The 18,134-nt window shown below is 39.6% G+C and overlaps 2 protein-coding genes across 3 annotated transcripts in view; one reads left to right on the top strand and one right to left on the bottom strand.

Annotated features, from left to right (window-relative positions):
- Positions 1-18,134, top strand: part of immp2l (inner mitochondrial membrane peptidase subunit 2) — a 534,375-nt gene that overhangs the window by 210,525 nt on the left and 305,716 nt on the right. The gene's annotated exons all lie outside the window — the stretch shown is intronic.
- Positions 5,994-18,134, bottom strand: part of LOC145344154 (leucine-rich repeat neuronal protein 3-like) — a 60,259-nt gene continuing 48,118 nt past the window's right edge. Inside the window, exon 2 of the mRNA XM_080191047.1 lies at positions 5,994-9,119. Within this exon, the coding sequence (XP_080047173.1) occupies positions 6,627-8,759 (2,133 nt within the window). The 5' untranslated portion in view covers positions 8,760-9,119 and the 3' untranslated portion in view covers positions 5,994-6,626. The remainder of the gene's footprint in view (positions 9,120-18,134) is intronic.

The raw sequence follows: 18,134 nt of genomic DNA, 5'->3' as shown, positions 1-18,134 counted from the left end.
TATTTTAATTATTTCATGGAATGAGGACATTGCTGGCGGGACCAGCATTTGTTGCCCATCCCTAATTACCCTTGAACTCAATGACTTGTCCATCGTTTCCAAGGATAGTTAAGAGGTAACCATATTGTTGTGGGTCTGGTGTCACATGTAGGCCAATTCAGGTAAGGACAGTGGATTTTTTGTCCCTGAAGGACATTAGTGAACCAAATGGATTTTTATGATAATTGGCAATGTTTTCATGGTCACCATTACTGAGAATAGCATTTCAATTCCAGATTATTATTTGAATTTAAATTCCACCAGCTGGTGGAATTTAAATAATCTGGATTTGAACCTTTTGTCAACCAGTGAACTCATCAACACTTGACAAATATGATTGCATAGATAATGAGATTGGTAATCAAAATATTTTCCATATTTCCTCCAGCTGTTTCCTCAAAAGACAGTCTATCATCAGTCACTGGTTTGCAGTGGTTGCATATCTCTACTTTGCTCGTTTTATAGAGGTGAACAGAAGGCTCTTAGAAATCTGCTTCCAAATCTTAAGTATGATTTCTTTAAAAAATTAAGCCTTCCTTGTAAATTACATATTTTGTTTGATTCATATAATTGACTGAAACTCAGGGCTTTGTTCCTAATGAATTATTCAGACCACTTGTGTAAGTAAATATCATTTTGGGAAGGCTTTGAATGCCCTTGATTTAGATCATGCTGAATCCATCAAGCACCACTCATTATAGGCATTAGGGACCAAAGTAAAACTGCATCATAACTGGTCTAATACTGACCTCCAATGAGATAGTTCAATCAATTCTTAGGATTTTATTAGAGTGTTTTTTTTCATTTTTCTTGATTTTTTTCTCTCCTTTTCTGGAATTGATTCTTGCTGGACTATAGTGCAATTAGTGCCAGCATATCATAGAATGCAGGCTGAGTCTTGAGTGAGTTTGAGACAACTGAGGTGATGATCAGCTTTTCACCCTGAGATGTGTTTTTATCTGGAATTGTGCACAGACAAAATTAAACAAAAATCATTTTCTACTTACCATTTTTGTCTGCCTCTCTGTCCCTGGGTGTGATTTTAACTCATTCAAAACTGTTTGATTAATTATCATTTATTATCTATTTGAAACTGACCACAATTTCAGGAATTCCTTAAGTTGCAATCTGCACTCAGTGTGTCACCCCATCCCCGCCCCCCAGCAGAACCAGCAATCATTGAAATCAGCAAGCTTAAACTGTCCTGCTCCCAGGTTGTGTTAGAAATCCCTCGTTTGCTATGTTCAGGTTTCCACCCCTGCCACTGCATCAAAAAGGCTCTGATCAAAGTCACCAATGACATGCTATGTGACTGTGGCAAGACAAACATTCCCTCCTCATCCTTCACAACCTGTCTGCAGTCTTTAACATGGTTAAACCACCCAGTTCCTCCAACACCTTTCCAGTGTCATACAGAGAAGTAGGATTGTTCTAACATTGTTCCACTCTTATCTATCTAATCATTGAGAAAGAATCAGCTGCAATGGCTTTTCAGCTGCCTTCTGCACCATTACCACTAGCGTCCCCTAAGGATCTATCCTAGGCTCATTCCCATTTCTTAACGGCATGCTGCCCCCTTGGTAACATAATTCGAAGGCACATCCTTAGTTTTCACATGTATGCTGATGACATCTGGCTCAACCTCACCATCATGTCTCTCAACTCCTCCACTGTTGCTAAACTATCAGACTGTTCATCCAACATCTAGTACTGAAATTTCACCAATTTGAATATTGGAAAGACTAAAGACATTGGTTTTGTTCCCTGCTCCAAAGTCCATTTCCTAGCCACTAACTCTGTCCCTCTCCCTGGTAACGGCCTGAGATTAAGCCAGGCTGTTTGCAATCTCAGGGCCTGATTTTACCATTGCAATGGGCGCGAAAACGTGGAAAAGTTGGGCATGAGGCCATTAACGCGATCCATGCCCGTGTCTGCGCAGATGACCACTTTACTGACCACTTTACTGAGGCCCAAGAATGGCTGTGATCCAATTTGCACCCGAAATGGGCACAACGGTGATTTGAATGCATTTGCATGTATTTAAATTGAATTAATGAACTGCCCACTCAACTTTATCAGTATTTCCCCCTTTACCGTCGCATTTACTCATCCAGATGCAGCGCAGAACAGACATGCTCGACAAAAAGTCTGTTTCAGGAGTTCCAGCTTTTGAAGAGGTAAGTTCAGAGCTTCCAACAGCTCTCTGATTCAGATCAGTGGTGGTGGTGGAGGGGGGTGGAGGGAGGAAGGCGGGTCAGATCATTCTGTGGTAGTGTGGGGGGGAGGAGGAGGGAGGCCCGATCATTTTCTGGTGGGGGTGGGGGTGGGGGGGGGGTGGTCAGATGTATCTCTGATGGATGGTGGAGAGGGAGGAGGGAGGCCCGATCGTTGTCTGTGGGGGGTGGGGTAGGCCCGAACTTTCTCTGGGGCGGGTGGCTGGGGGAGCCCCGATCATTCTCTTGTGGGGGGGAGGGCCAGATGGATCTCTGGTGGGGAGGGGATGAAAGGCCAGATGGATCTCTGGTGGGGGGGGGAGGGCCAAATGGATCTCTTTTGGGGGGGATTGGGGAGGTCTGCTGTCACTCTGTAGGTGATTGGTGAAGGGGAAAGGGGGGGCAGGGGGTCGTGATTGGTACGGGTAGCAAGGGGGATGGGTGGATAAGGGGGACAGTTATGTTGTGGGGGTGGGGGTGATGTCTCTGGCACCTGGGCCATTTTATCTGCTTTTTGCAGCCTGGGAGCGATGTGACAGGGGCACATTTTTCAAATTTTTTTCTAATTGCAGTTCACAGCTTCGATCGTTTTGGGTGCACTAAGCCCTGCCCACAGCGCAATTGGGATTTGTGACTGTTTTTTCAGGCTAAGTGCATATGGGGGCACCTGAAAGCAGATGTCCAAGTCGGATCTGAATTGCACCCAGATTCATGAACTTAGAATGAAAATGGTAAAATCAGGCCCTTAGTGTCACTTTTGATTCCAAGATGAACTTTTGATCTCTCTGCAATGGTCTTTATTCACCTCTGTAGAATCACCCGACTTTGCCCTTCATCTACTGCTGAAACTCTCATTTGTGCCTTTGTTACCTCTAGACTCAACTATTCACTGCACTCCTGGCTGGTCTCTCAAAATAGCAGGGATTAGGGCCTGGGCTCTTTATCATATATGGAATTCTCACCATTGTCTTGAATGAGCAGTGAGAGTGGATCCAGGATGATCTGTAGTATTATCTCTCTCTGGTGACCCAGTATTTCTTCTCCCTCTCCCCCATTTTATTCTTGCTGCTGCTGCTGGTGTTCCGCTTCATGTTGTTGAAGATCAAACTTGGCATTGTTTTATTAAAGGGGAAAGAAGAGGGAGAGGGGGAGAGAGAGAAGGCGGGGGGGGGGGGTGGGGTAGCAGGGGGTGGGTGGGGAAGAATGGGAGAGGCTGAGCCTGAGAGAAGCAGGAAAGAACAAAATTAACAGGAGGTGAGATGTGGGGTTTAGTGGAGGAGGAGGAGAGGGGGAAGGTAAAGAGACAAGTGAAGAAAAGTAGGAGTTTGATTAAAGCATAGCAGGAGAGGGTCCCTCTGGTGTGAGCCTGAACCCAAGACGGTGGCCAGATCATTGGAGCCAATCCTGGGGCCACTGGTCACCCCCCACTGCCTTTGTGCTCAGGTGCCAGTGGGAGGTGAGGCTGTGAGCTCAGTGGAGGCTGTGAAGTGGGAACCCTGAGCTGGTTTGCCAGAGTTGTTGGGGAACAATGTTTCGGAATGTTATAGCGGCTCTTCCTTTCCTCCCTCCTTGACCAGCAGGAGGGAATGGCTCTGCCTGACCTCTCTTGTTCCCTTCTATAACTCTCCGTCATTGAAATAACGTGAGCTACAGCATGGAGACCGTCTTTCTTTTCTATACGGAACAGATAGTTAAAATATATAACTCAAAACCTGGTGGATTTTCTTCAAATCTGGGATTGAATCTTTTCCTCAAATATGAATTTACTGCCACTGTGTACATACAATGCAAAGTGCAGAACATGTTAATGAGACAGTCAGTGAAATCCGTGTTCATGTTTGCTGTGGTATAAATAGCTAATGGAATATTTTTCTATTCAATTAACAATACTCCACAATGCTGTTAAGGCAAGATTTGTATTCTCTGGCTTGTTTGAACGTCGTGATAGGATCACCTATAGGACACCCACAAACTATATCATTACTACTCTTATTATTAATGACCCATGCTGCATATATTTGGTGATATTTTTAACCAAATGCCATTCATCCAACTATGATTGTTTGGTGAATTGATTGATGAATCTTGTAAACAGGAAAAATAACATGCATGATTGAGGGGAGGGTTGTTGGGATCAGGGATAATTGGCTCAGAAAGAGGAGAAACCCCAAGGCCCGTGATTTTTTTCCTGTGCTCTGGGTGTCATACTTTGTTTAATAATGCAAAGAGCCTTGGGACACTTCCATTACATGAAAGGTACAATATAAATATAAGTTGTTGTGTCGAGAGGCATATTTTTTTAATGATGAATAATAAATAAAACTAGGGCTAACTTGAAAAATTAATATATATTTGTGGAGTGTTGTTAAATGATTGATTAGATTATTTTTAAAGATTGCTATTTTTAAATTTCAGTATAGTTTATCATCTAACTTCACCCCATACGTACGCTCCAATCGTTTACTTTCTCTGTGTAAAAAAATTTAAAACTGGTTTTATTTTGTGTGTTGTCTCCTGCTTGGATGGCTGTGAAAATCCTTTAATATGATTGGGTGCTAGGTCATTTTGATGTCATTACTCCAGCTAGGTGCTGGGAATTCCCCAGTAAAAACGTTGTAATAAGTTGCAGTGTAACCGCATAGAAGATCAAATTCTTACCAGAGATATCTCAGCAAGATTTGAGATGAGTAGCGAACCTTCTTGTTTTGTCACTGATCACAAACTTTGGGCTTTTCTGCGTTTTTTTGACAATCAAAATTGCAAACATAACTTACATGATTTTTGTTCATTTCAATTTCATTTCTACAAAATAAATGCATGACATTTTGTGAATTATATCTCATTGTGAATATAAATCCCAGTGATTGTCATAGAATGTTTTTACTGCCTTATCCTGTTTCACTTGTGTAAATGATGCATCCATAGAGGACATTTTGTAGCTTTTGAACTCTGCTATTAATGGCCACTAAATGCAAGTGAGAATGAGGAGAGAATGTGAGATACATGAGCACGGTTCCTGCTGACCTGTTCAGTGCCTGCATTATAATAGGTTGTATTTCAAATCTCTTGCCTTTGACAAATGGCCTCATGCTGAAAGCTTTGTCCAAGGTGCTGAAATCTATGGTGATGCATGAGCAAGCTTACCTGATAAATTCTAGTGTCACGTTGTGTGTGATGGTGATTTATCAACTTTGTGATTTCTTTTTGGGTGCAGAAAAGACATTAGCATTGTAAAGATACAAATTTGCAGTATTACTGCATATTTTGGGAGCTGTTTCCCTGTATTACTTAAATTTTTTCAATTCCAAAAAATGCACTAGTACTCCAAGTGGGGAAGGGGTGGGGGGGACTCCCTGACTAGAAAAATTATGAGACAAAAATTCAGTGTCAGATGTTGAAAATGAAATGCATGAAATCTTGTGCTTTTGTAAAAGCAATAATTAACGGAGTACATGCGAGGCCTGCTGTTTGAGTTTATGTACAGTAAAATGAATAAAGCTTTTGAAATGTGGTTGAACTCCAGTAAATGAAAAAATTATATGCCTCACCTCACCTGAACAATCAATAAAAATATGCACAAATCAGATGTTGGTGTAGACCTATCTGCTAATCAGGTGAAACTGAAATTCATATTTATCTCTTTCCCCTTCATTTAAAAAGTAGACTTTGTGTAGTTACTGGCATCACACTTGCAGTTCAGAAAAAATATTTGTAACACTTGAATTTAAAAGGGAACCAGACATAATTGTGAGTTTATTCAAAAATGTTAATTTTGTTTCCAAAAAAATCAATTTCACATACTTACTTTACTCACTGTGTGATCTACTCTAACGGATTCCATCCATTCAATAACACCACAAGTGGTATTCTATTTTTAACTGTCCAGCTTCTAAACAACTGTCAGCTAAAGTATTGTGTAAAACAGGACAGGAGGTATTGCTCGGAGACCACTATTACAGTCCACTACTGTTACACATTACATAGTTAAATACAGGAAAAATACTTTTAACCTTCATCTAGCATCAGTGTGCCATTGTACCATTGTATCTTTTTGACTGTATTGAGCAGCTTAACAGTAGATGCTAGGTTATTACAACTCAGATTGGCTGGTGATTGTTACTTTTTAACGATGTCGTTCTTAAAGGCACACTCTCACCAGCCCACATCTTTGAATTGTCTTTATTAGTGTTAGTGTATGTTTGTCCATCATATGACAAATGTACTGTTTAGGACAGGGGTTTCCTTCCATTTCCTGTAAGCATTGTGAGCAGGGCCTGTGCTTTTTTTCTTCTTCTTCTTCTGTTTACCCAACATTTAAAAGCAGTCCAATTGCAACTAGCTTATTTTTTTAACATTTCGTTTCACAAAGAAGTCTTATGAACAGCTTGCTGATACATCTATTACAGTGGCTTTAACTTCCAGCGGCCCATTCTCCTCTTTTACTGTCTCCCAAAGATTGATGACAGGAGGGTAAAAGTTGTAAGATGGAAATGTTGCTTTGTTCGGCGTGTACTTTTCTAAACAGCTGTGGCTGGAATTATACTTCATCTTCCAAGTCACATAAGAGTAAAGGCATGTCATGCTAATGACACCAAAGACTGCACCAAGGACAGCTGTAAGTGCTGAGGTTGTAGTTTGTCCACTTGACTTTACAGCTAGGTCTAATCCATTTGTTGTGACGTTGACACATTTTTTCTCAGTTTTTTGATGAATGTTAGAGACACGGACACATACCTCATACTCAGTTGATGGGTTCAGATGTGTTAGGTTATATATGCGCATATCTGTTGGAACTCTGGCCATATAAGTAAGTTGAGGGTTTTCGGAATCCATTTTGGCAGACCATTTAATATTTGATGACACACTGTTTGAAACAGCCTTCCAAGTAACCAGGATGGAATGCGATGTCACTTCTTTTATTCTAACATTCAACGATTCATTCATGGATTGTGCAAATGATCCATTCACTGTGATAACAACTGTTTTCAAATCTGCTCCGACCAGATTGTGGGCTACGCAAGTATACAAGCCTGCTTCCTTGTTGCTTATATTAAATAAATCCAGCGTTCCTTCAAGATGTGTGGTGTATTTATCGGTTGCTGTGTTAGGAAGAAGTTTATTGCCCAGTGGTGTGATCCAGTAGATTTCAGGCTCTGGCTGTCCTGTAGCTCGACAGTGAAGAGATGCGGAGCTCCCACTGCTTAAATTTAGATCAGAAGGAAAACTTTCAGAGGCTATTAATGGAAGGCACATATCTGTCATTTCTCGGAAAGGAATCTCTCGGACATGCTGACCTTTGAACTCAGGTGGGTCGAAACAAAATAAAGATTGTAGTTCCATAAATCGAATATGTGTTTTGTTCATGTTAATCCAGCGAATGACACAGTCACATCTGATTGGATTACTATGAATACTGACTTCCTGCAGTTTCGGTAAAGATTCCACTGTGCCCCTGTGGAGAGCACTTAGTGCATTGCTGTTAAGCATTAGTGTTTCAAGTTGGGGAGCTCTGTAGAATGCATTTGGATGGATGTATGACAGCTTTGGATTGTTTGTAGCTTCAATTTTTGTTAGTTCAGGCAAATTATCAAGGGCAAGACAATCAATAGAAACCAGTTCTGCCATATTATTAATGCCCAGCTCTTTCAAGTGTAACATGTTTTTGAAATCCCCTTGTCGTATTCTTTGAATAGGATTTTTGTTCAAATCCAAGAATTTGAGATTGGGGACTTTCTGAAGAGCTGCATGGGGCACAGTGATAAGTCTATTGTCATAAAAAGAGATGCTTTCTAAATTGTTTAGACCGACCAAAGTATCGTCCCCCAGTTCTGAGAGCTTAATTCCGGCTAAGACCAAACTACGTAGATTGATAAGGGGCTTGAAGCTCATATCTTGAATTTTAGTGATGGGATTTTCTCCTATCGTTAGAATCTCCAAGCTTGGAATAGCCTCAAACCATTCACTTTTAATCATTGTCAATTGGTTAGAATTAAGATGTAGTCTGAGAAGGTTATCAAGACCTATCAATGCTCCTGTTGCAATGCTGGAAATCTGGTTATGATTAACATAGAGTTCCTGCAGGTTACTGAGACCAAGCAAACAGCTGTCAGGCAACTCAGTGAGCTTGTTTTCCTCCATGTGCAGTGACATGAGCTGAAGCATTTTTCCTAGGTTGATGTCACTGATTGCTAAAAAATTGTTTTGAGATAAGTCTATCTCTGTAAGATTGACCAAATAGTCCATTTTGTTTTTGATTTTTGAAATGTTGTTACTCTGCAGTAGTAAAACCTGTGTCTCAGCTGGTATCCTTTCCGGAAGTGAATCCAGGTTTAAATCATTGCAGTCTATTGTAGGAGCTTCCATATAAATGGACCTAGGTGTGAACCATGGTCGGTTTTCACAAATGCAGGACTTTGGACAGTCCATATTTCTTCCTACTGTTTGTACTATTGCAGTAACTGCAAACCCAACAAAAAAACAGGCATTGAACGATGTGTCCTTCATCATGGATTGGTTTCCTCTGCCCAATAATAGGTGTTTAAAGATTCTGCAATTACTGCTCTTAAGTTTAATCACCAGATCATTTGTTACCAAGCACTGCACGTTTGCTGTCTCATATATTCCATGTGAGTGGCAGATTTCTGTCCTTGAAAGGAAGAAGTAAACATTCAATTACCCTGTCCAGAGATGCCATATACACTGAGCGTAGGAAGGCTGTTGCACGCTTGATGCAGTGAAATTGATAAACTGGAATGGTAATATATTTGCAGAATTTTGTGTGAGATTATGCACTTCATTCATTCTTCTGTTGTCTGTCCATGTTGCCTGAACATCTTTTTAAATAGGCATTAAAGTAGGGTGGAATCCCTAGAAAAGAAAATAATTATTCATCAAACTATGTACAGTTATGTATTCATACATTTACAAAGGCAGCATTTGTGTTGAATAAACACATGCAGATATATTTATGTGGTAGGTTTTCAAAAAGAACAAGAATGTAAAGTTCAAAAATGATAAATGAAAGTACATTCAGATGACCAATTAAGCATGACTCAATTAGCATTGTTAACAGTTCACAAACTTCAATGTTAACAAAAACACTTTCAAATGTTCAAAATTGCGCACTATGGTGCGGTAGAAAATTGCAATGAAGCCTGCAGCACCTGTTACAGCATTTGTTACCCGTGAGGAGTAGTTTTCTATTTTTGCAGTAAATTCTGGGAAGAGTGATAATTGGGTACTCAATATTGTTGAATAGCTGCATTTTCATCACAATTCTGGATTACGTTTACAAACCCAAAGTCTTGCCACAGCCTTCTTTGGCAAAGAGTTCCACAGATTCACTACTCTCTGGCTAAAGGTATGGTCCACATGAACCATATTATAGGCTGGTTAGCCTGACTTCGGTCATTGGCAAGATTTTTAAAGATGAGATTGTGGAATACTTGGAAATGCATTATAAAATAGGACTGAGTCAGCATGGCTTTGTCTAGAGGAGGTCATGTCTGACAAATCTGTTCGAGTTCTTTGAGGAGGTAACAACAAACTTAGATAAAGCAGAACCAATGGACGTGATTTATTTAGATTTCCAGAAGGTTTTGACAAGGTGCCGTGTAGGAGATTGTTAAATAAGTTAAGAGCCCATGGTATTAAGGGTAAGATCCTGGCATGGATAGAGGATTGGCTGACTGGCAGAAAACAGAGAGTGGGGATAAAGGGGTCTTTTTCAGGATGGCAGCCAGTGACTAGTGGTGTGCCTCAGGGGTTGGTGCTGGGACTACAACTTTTCACAATATACATTAGCGATTTGGAAGAAGGAACTGAAGGCATTGTTTCTAAGTTTGCAGATGATACAAAGATATGTAGAGGGATAGGTAGTATTGAAGAAGCAAGAGGGCTGCAGAAGGACTTAGACAGGCTTGGAGGATGGGCAGAGAAGTGGCTGATGGAATACAATGTGGAAAGTTGTGAGGTTATGCACTTTGGAAAGAGGAATGGAGGCATAGACTATTTTCTAAATGGGGAAATGCTTAGGAAATCAGAAGCACAAAAGAATTTGGGAGTCCTTGTTCAAGATTCTCTTAAGGTTAACGTACAGGTTCAGTCAGTAATTAGGAAGGCACATGCAATCAATGTTATCATTCCTGTCGAGAGGGCTAGGATACAAGAGGAAGAATGTACTTCTGAGGCTGTATAAGGCTCTGAGCAATTTTGGGCCCTGTATCTAAGGAAGGATGTGCTGGCCTTGGAAAGGGTCCAGAGGAGGTTCACCAGAATGCTCCCTGGAATGAAGGGCTTGTCAAATGATGAACAGTTGAGGACACTGGGTCAGTAATCATTGGAGTTTAGAAGGATGAGAGTGGATCTTAGTGAAATGTATAGGATACTGTAAGGCCTGGATAGAGTGGACGTGGAGAGGATGTTTCCATTGTAAGAAAAACCAGAGGGTACAACCTCAGAGTAAAGTAACAATCCTTTAAAACAGAGATGAGGAGGAATTTCTTTAGCCAGAGAGTAGTGAATCTGTGGAACTCTTTTTCAAAGAAGGCTGTGGAGGCCAGATCATTCAGTATCTTTAAGATAGAGATAAATAGATTCTTGATTAATAAGGGGATCAGGGGTTATGGGGAAAAAGCAGGAGAATGGGGATGAGAAAAGTATCATGCATGATTGAATGGCGGAGCAGACTCAATGGGCTGAGTGGCCTAGTTCTGCTCCGATGGTCTTATGTTCTGTACTGTATATAATTATACATCAGAACATTTGGCAGAGGGTTTTGTGTTTCTCTGAACCTTTTAGAAATGATTTCAATAAAATGTAGACACTTAAGTGGCCTTTAGGAGTCCTCTGTGACTGACCAGTTGCAGCATGGCAGGAGCAGGGACAGCAGCGATGAAACAATTTTATTTAATTGAAAAAAGTGAAAGTTTAGTCAATTGGTACTGAGCAGCAGTGTCATTTCAGTAACCAACCCTTCCCTACCTTATCCCAGGTCCTGGCTCAGCCACAGCCACTTTAAAGATATAGATCCTCTCATTATTTTAAGGCCATGCAAAGATGGCAGCCACAGCAACGACTGCCAATTCAGACCAGAATGTGACTCACTCCCTGGTGTTTCACCTCTATTCCCAACCAATTAGTGGTAGCAGACTCGTCTCGAGTATCATTAGGACCCCCACCCAGGGGAAATTATGCTTTGCTGCAGGCTAGCGCTGGTGGTAAGCTCGTAACGCAACAGTGTATCCAATTCTGATTTCTGCCGCCAACAAGAAAATCCAGTCTTTAGACTCTGAATATGAAAGCTCTGTACTTGCATGTTTTCATGCTGAGCAGTGATTAAACAGAGAATGACCTACACCTCTGTTGGTTTAACAGTGAGATTTTCTAATGTTAAATTAAGCTGAACCTAAACTCTGATTCTCAATCCTAGCTCACACCAGCCCACTATTCTTCTGTTTGCTCATCTGCTTTTGTTTCTGGTATCTTGAGAACCTCCATATTAAACACTAATTCTCGTGTTCAAAACCCTTCATGACTCGGACCTGTGCTATCTCTGGGACGTTCACCAGACATACAATCTTCCAAGATTTTTGCATTCCTCCAACTCTGACTTCTTGTCCATATCCTTATTCCTTTACTTCACCATTGGTAGCCATGTTCCTGGTTGTAAAGACTCCAGAATTCCAGATGAATGGAATTCCTTCTCAAAGGAGAAGCCTATTCACCTCCCTCTCCCCTTTAAGATTCATTAGTTAAAATTACCTATTCCGACTAAGCTTTTGGCCACCTGCCCTATGTTTCATCCTTCGTTTTATCCATTGTTAGATTTTGTCTAATTATGCTCTTCTAAGATACCTTAGGATGATTTACTATGTTAAAAATGCTATAAAAGTGCATATTGTTTCACATGAAGATGTTTCCCCTTTTGGGAGATACGAGACTAGGGAACACAATTTAAAAATAAGGGAGCTCCCATTTAAGATGAAAATGAGGTGAATTTCTTTCTGTCAAAGGGCCAGTAGTAGATGGAATTCTCTTCCCTAGACTGGAGGTAGGGTCATTGAATATTTGTAAGGCTGAGTTAGATCGATTCTTGATTAACAAAGGAATCAAAGGTTATAGAGGTTATACAAAGAAGTAGAATTGAGGCCACAATTAGATCACCCATGATCTTATCAAATGGCAGAGTAGACCCGAGAGGCCTATTCCCGCTCCTAATTTGTATGAGTACCAACATACTGTCTACCATTGGTGTTGTGGAATCAGGGCTCCTCTCTGGGAAGGATCAGTCTTTATCTCAGGAAGTAGAGAGATAATGAAGGCGGTGGGAGGGGTGGGCAGCAAAAGGAGTCAGGCAGCAATTGCACTTTGTCTGTGTTAATTTGCATATCCACAGCTTTGGGAAGAAAATAACAGCTGTTTCTTCTTGAGACTTGTTACTTTTGAACTTATTGACATCTACCTCCACTCTGAAATTTAACAACAGAAACTTGTACTTAAATTGCGCTTATAAGATGCAATATTTCTCAAGGCATATTACAGAGAAAGAGCTAAAGGAACACTGAACCATGAGATGGTGAGCGAAGGTAGTTCAATAAGATGGACTTTGAAGAGACTGAATTGTTGGAAGAAGCTGCAGAGATAGGCCATGGTACATTTGAAGACAAGGATTGTGATTCTAAAGTAAATGGTTCGGGAAAGAAGAAATTTGTCCACATAGAGTCATAGGGCAGAATTTTTCCTGTCCCGTCTGCCACAGGAATCGTAGCGGGCGGGCGCAGACCATGCTGTTGACCTCGGGTGGGAATTTCCAGCCTCTGAACGAGCGCAGCCGGAAAATCTCACCCATAAAATTTTACAGCATAGAAAGAGGCCTTGGCTCATCATGTCTGCGCCAGCCATCAAACACCCTATTTATTCAGAAGAAAATCAGTGAAAATGGGGCAATAGGCAAATATAACTTGATGTGGTGCGGAATGAGGACCATTGTGTTTTGGATAAGTTGGAGTTTTTGGAGGGGAACTCATGGAAGACTAGCAAGCAGCAGCGTGGTGTCTGACAAGGGCAGAGATGGGGAATATTGTGGAAGTAACAGAACGTCTCTTTGGTGACATCCAAGTTAAAATATCATGTAATCTTAATATGCTGAGCTAACTATGATACATTTCTGTTGCCGAAGTGATGCTGCCATGGGATATCCTACTGAACTTTGTTTTGAACTGTCTCATTGAAAGTGATTTTAATAACTTGGATTTTGTTGTAAATCCAGTAATAAACATTTTGACCATTTATTCTCCCAAGGTGCGAATCTAATTGTATGTTCTTTCATAGGTTGAGCAGTCACACAGCATGATCACTACCTCACATTGCACATTATTAGCACCTTGTTGTCGTTGCTATGCAACATCCAAATTCTTCACAGGTGCTAATAATATAAAAATAGTGTTATTTTGCAATGTCTGTCATCGGAATCAGATACACAGTATTCCAGCTAAAAAATCTGTAAATATCTAGACAGGTGCCAATAAGATCAAAATGTGACTTGCTAATACTGCCTGCTGTAGGAGTCAGAGCCCTCGCATTGTTGTTACAGATGGGGACTGCAATCAGGCTTTGATATGGCAATGTCAATGCTAAACATCCTCACAGATCCACATCCAGTTAAGGATGTAGATATCATGTTTGTTATAAAATAGGTGTAAGAACATCAACACAACAACTCCATTATGAATATAAAATAGTTACAAATTCTTCCCCAATTTACCAAGGACTCTACTGTCACAGAGCTAAGTTATAAATCTACTATGAATCCAACTATAAGACTATCGCATTGGAAGGAAAAATTAAAAGTACTCAATGTACACAAGGAAAAAAGAGCAAAATAAAATTGACATTGGAATTTTTCTTGAATAATACAGACAGTTTTAAAATTAAATGAAAGAGAAAATGAAAAAAAACAATGCAGCATAATGTATATATAACTGAAGTTGGAAAACTGAAATATGTGTAAAACAATGGGTTGGATTCCAAAGGATTTTCTGACAAGTTCAGTCACATTCCCCATTCAGCCACACAGCTGTTTGTGCCCAGACCTACAATTCTTGTTTCTATTGCTGCTGATTTTACCACATAAGTATAATTGATATTTTTGGAGGGTAAGATTTTTGCAAATGATATCTTCTGTGTGTCGTACTCAGACATATTTAAAAAGAAAATCTATCATGCAAACGTGTTAGTCTACAGTTCTCCTGGTGGCTTTGTGCATAAACAAATCATATGTTTAACAGTGAGCCATATGGCCAGGGAAAACCCCAGGTTCGTTCTGTGCTTTGTACTGAGATACCAGGATAGCTGTGGGGATTGAACAGTCGCCTCAAGTGTTCTGCGATGTTAGGAAGGGAAAATCAGAAGATGGTTTGAAAGACAAGTTTGGTCCCAGCTGACTGCATTCTGCCTTCTAATGTGAATGCTGCTGAATACTAGGTAGCAAAGTTAAAAATGTGAACTTCATATTAAGCAAGAAAAATAAACAGTAAAATATTCCCATCAATATATTGTTCCAAATGAAAATTCAGCATTTTGGGAAACACAGTAAGAAGTCTGACAACACCAGGTTTAAGTTTTAATTTACTTGATAGTAAACTCAAACTTTCGAGGTTAAACTCTTCGTCAGGTGACAAAGAGACGTCAGGTGGTTCACCTGACAAAGAGTTTAACCTCAAAAGCTTGTGAGTTTACTATCAAATAAATCGGCTGGACTTAAACCTGGTGTTGTCAGACTTCTTGCTGTGTTTACCCCAGTCCAATGCCGGTATCTCCACATCATGACTACTATCGACACCGCATTTTGGGAAAACCAGGCATTTTGTAGAGCTTTATGCTACTTTTGTTGTAATGACAATGTGCAAAGGCATTTTAGTGTACAAATTATGTTAGAAAACTAAAGATTTCCTGTTTTTCAGAGATACTGATGTCCCTTTAATTAATGGAGCAAAGAACTCATGAAGACTGCTAGCATTGTAAATGTAATGCAGCATTTCAAATTTGTTCTCCATGGAGATCATTTATTTTTCTGTGTTTAGTAAGTTTGAAGGAAGCAATGAGGTGCTCTTGCATTGGAATAATATATCCATGCTCTTTATTTTAAACTGCAATTTGGAAGTCCGGCTTTTAACTTTTCATGGAATTTCGGATTACTTTGAATATAAACTTTCATTTGATTCACAGTTAACATTAATGAACTGCAGAAACATTTTAAAAACACTCAAAGTTATTTTCCATTGTAGCACTGACCTTTAATATGTGCTTAAATATCTCTATATCTTCACATTCTATGGTCAATAACTATTTTGTCACTTCATCTAATCTCTTTAATTCTATCCTAACCCACAGCAATGTACTCCTTGAAGATCATAAGACACAGGAGCAGAATTAGGCCATTCGGCCCATTGAGTCTGCTCCACCATTCAATCATGGCTGATACTCTTCTCATCCCCATTCTCCTGCCTTTTCCCCATAGTCCCTGATCCTCTTATTAATCAAGAACTTATCTATCTCTGTCTTAAAGGTACTATATTTTATTTTTGTCCTTTGAGGGATAAAATGACCTTTTCATTAATTTGTTTCTTAGTCACAAGTAAGCTTATATTAACACTGCAATGAAATTAGTATTAAGTATTAAAAAGGCATTAGTTGTAGATTTACATGTAGCTCCAGACAATATCCTGGAGGGAGTGCTCCTAATCTTTTGAGCCTTTTCAATGTATAGCACCAGATGCTTGAGGAACCACCTCCAACTAAATTTGAATTAGAATGTGTGTAACATCTCTAGTTAGAAGCATGGTAGTCATCTGGAACTCTTCATTTTTCAGTCTCCATCTTGTTTTTTTGAACAGGCAACACTACAGTAGCCTGCTATTTGAAAGAGCAAGAGAAACTTAACCTCAGACATGGCACCTCATCCACTGATACATGCTTTAGAACATAATTCTTTCTTGGCAATCACTTGGAGGGAACCCGCAATAAGAATACGGATGCAATTGATGTATGTCCTTTTTAATGAAAGCTCTATTCAGGAATAATCCAATAGTCCTTCAAAAAAATAATGTTTCTTGGAATAAAACCACTTTTCCTCCACAGAAACAACTAACCTTTTCTTTGGAAACCAGTTTCTTATTTTTATGGGCAACAGAACATATCCATCACACACAAATCCTTCATATTATTCAACAGGAAAGCTATTCTTTGCCAATTCACAGATCAAATATCTGAATTTGGTGTCACTTCACTTGTTATTTGAAGGGCACAGGCTAATGCAACCAAGCTTTTCTGCAACAGAGTGTTAACAGCACAATAGCTTGAAATCTCATAACATTGTGATTCTGTACTTTTTACATTTATTCAGTTAAACCAAGTAATTTTAAAGCTTTTGTTTTTGACTTTGTTGACATTTTGTAAAACTTGATTCCTGCACATCATTTGACAGTCAGAAATTGATATCATTACTTCCTTGCTTAAATGGGTGTATCAATGTCATGGTAGACAGGCTGGATATACCAACTGGATAGCTCTCTCCTGTCCTTTGTCTTAACATGTTCTTATCTAATCAATACAAATTCAAATCAATTGCCAATATCTTTTGACTTATGTGGCATCAGTCACTCTGAGGATCCTCCTTCTGTGGGAGATGGCTCAAATAACAATTATACCAGCTTTTGACCTCAACTGAATATATTCATACCGTTTACATAAACAAGGCACTGACTTGGTTGGGCAAAACTTGATACTATTCATTAACCTGCTTCATTCACAGCAAGTCCAATTTTGTTTGATAATGGTCCTGTGAAGTACCCTGTGATGTTTTACTACTCTAAGATGCTATATAAATGCAGGTCATTGCTTAAAAATCTGTCCACCCCTTCCAACCAAATCTCTTTCCTGATGGTGGTCCTGTCTTTACTTCCTTCTTCACAGTCAGAGATCAAAGGATTTCTGAAAGCAATGCATACGAGTCATTTTTTGACAAGCTCGATAAGCTGATATTATATATCATTTTGGGGAAAAGAACTTCCATTTAGCATATTAAGCATCTTTCACATTTTTTAAACTCATGAGACCAAGGTTTTGTCAAAAAATGTTGTTAAATGTTTAATATAGAAAAAGAATCAATATCATTCTGAAACATTGTGGGGTGGGAGGAGTGGGGAAGGCCATTTCTTGAAATTCTGACCTAAAATTAAAACTTTAATAATCTTTTGTAAAAATGGATGTAATCACTTTTGAAAACTGTTGCTTTCTCAGACACTTGCTTTGCAGTTGGTATTGGTTGCAGAGGTAGTGAATAACAAACCTTTATTAAGGGCAGTCAATAAATGCAATGGTTCCCCATAACTTACTGTTTTTTCCAGACTGCTTCCTATTTCTAACTGGAACAGGAGATTGTCACTTGTTCCTCCAACTTAATTGCCTAGATGAGGAACGAATGCAAGTTTACATTACCAGTGTGCTGAATGATTTTGTAAACTATGCAAAGTACTAATTTCCTCTGGCACTGAAGTTATTGATAACCAAACAGCATGTAGCTAAGTGGATAGTGGAAAACACCATCCACTGTAAAAGCTGAGTAACAGTGTGCCCAAGGGTAATGTGAAGCCTTACCCGACACTCTCAATGGCCATGTTTGAAGTTTGACTGAACGATGTGCCTACTGAACTTGAATGAAAAAAAAAATCACATTTGAAAAGCATTATTCACTGAATTTGGCAGCTTCTCAGATCCTTGGTTTTGGCTGATCATTTCTGTTGGTTTGTTGTGCAACCCCTTCCTCCTGAATTTTACTACTTTGATATGCTCTATTGGTGCACAGAATTCAGAAAGAGGAAT

The sequence above is a fragment of the Carcharhinus amblyrhynchos genome, chromosome 6 (assembly GCF_965287045.1).
Source record: "Carcharhinus amblyrhynchos chromosome 6, sCarAmb.v2.hapA, whole genome shotgun sequence".
Classification (NCBI taxonomy): domain Eukaryota; kingdom Metazoa; phylum Chordata; class Chondrichthyes; order Carcharhiniformes; family Carcharhinidae; genus Carcharhinus; species Carcharhinus amblyrhynchos.
The sequence above is the reverse complement of the archived record's forward strand: the minus strand, read 5'-3'. Positions and strand labels throughout refer to the sequence as shown.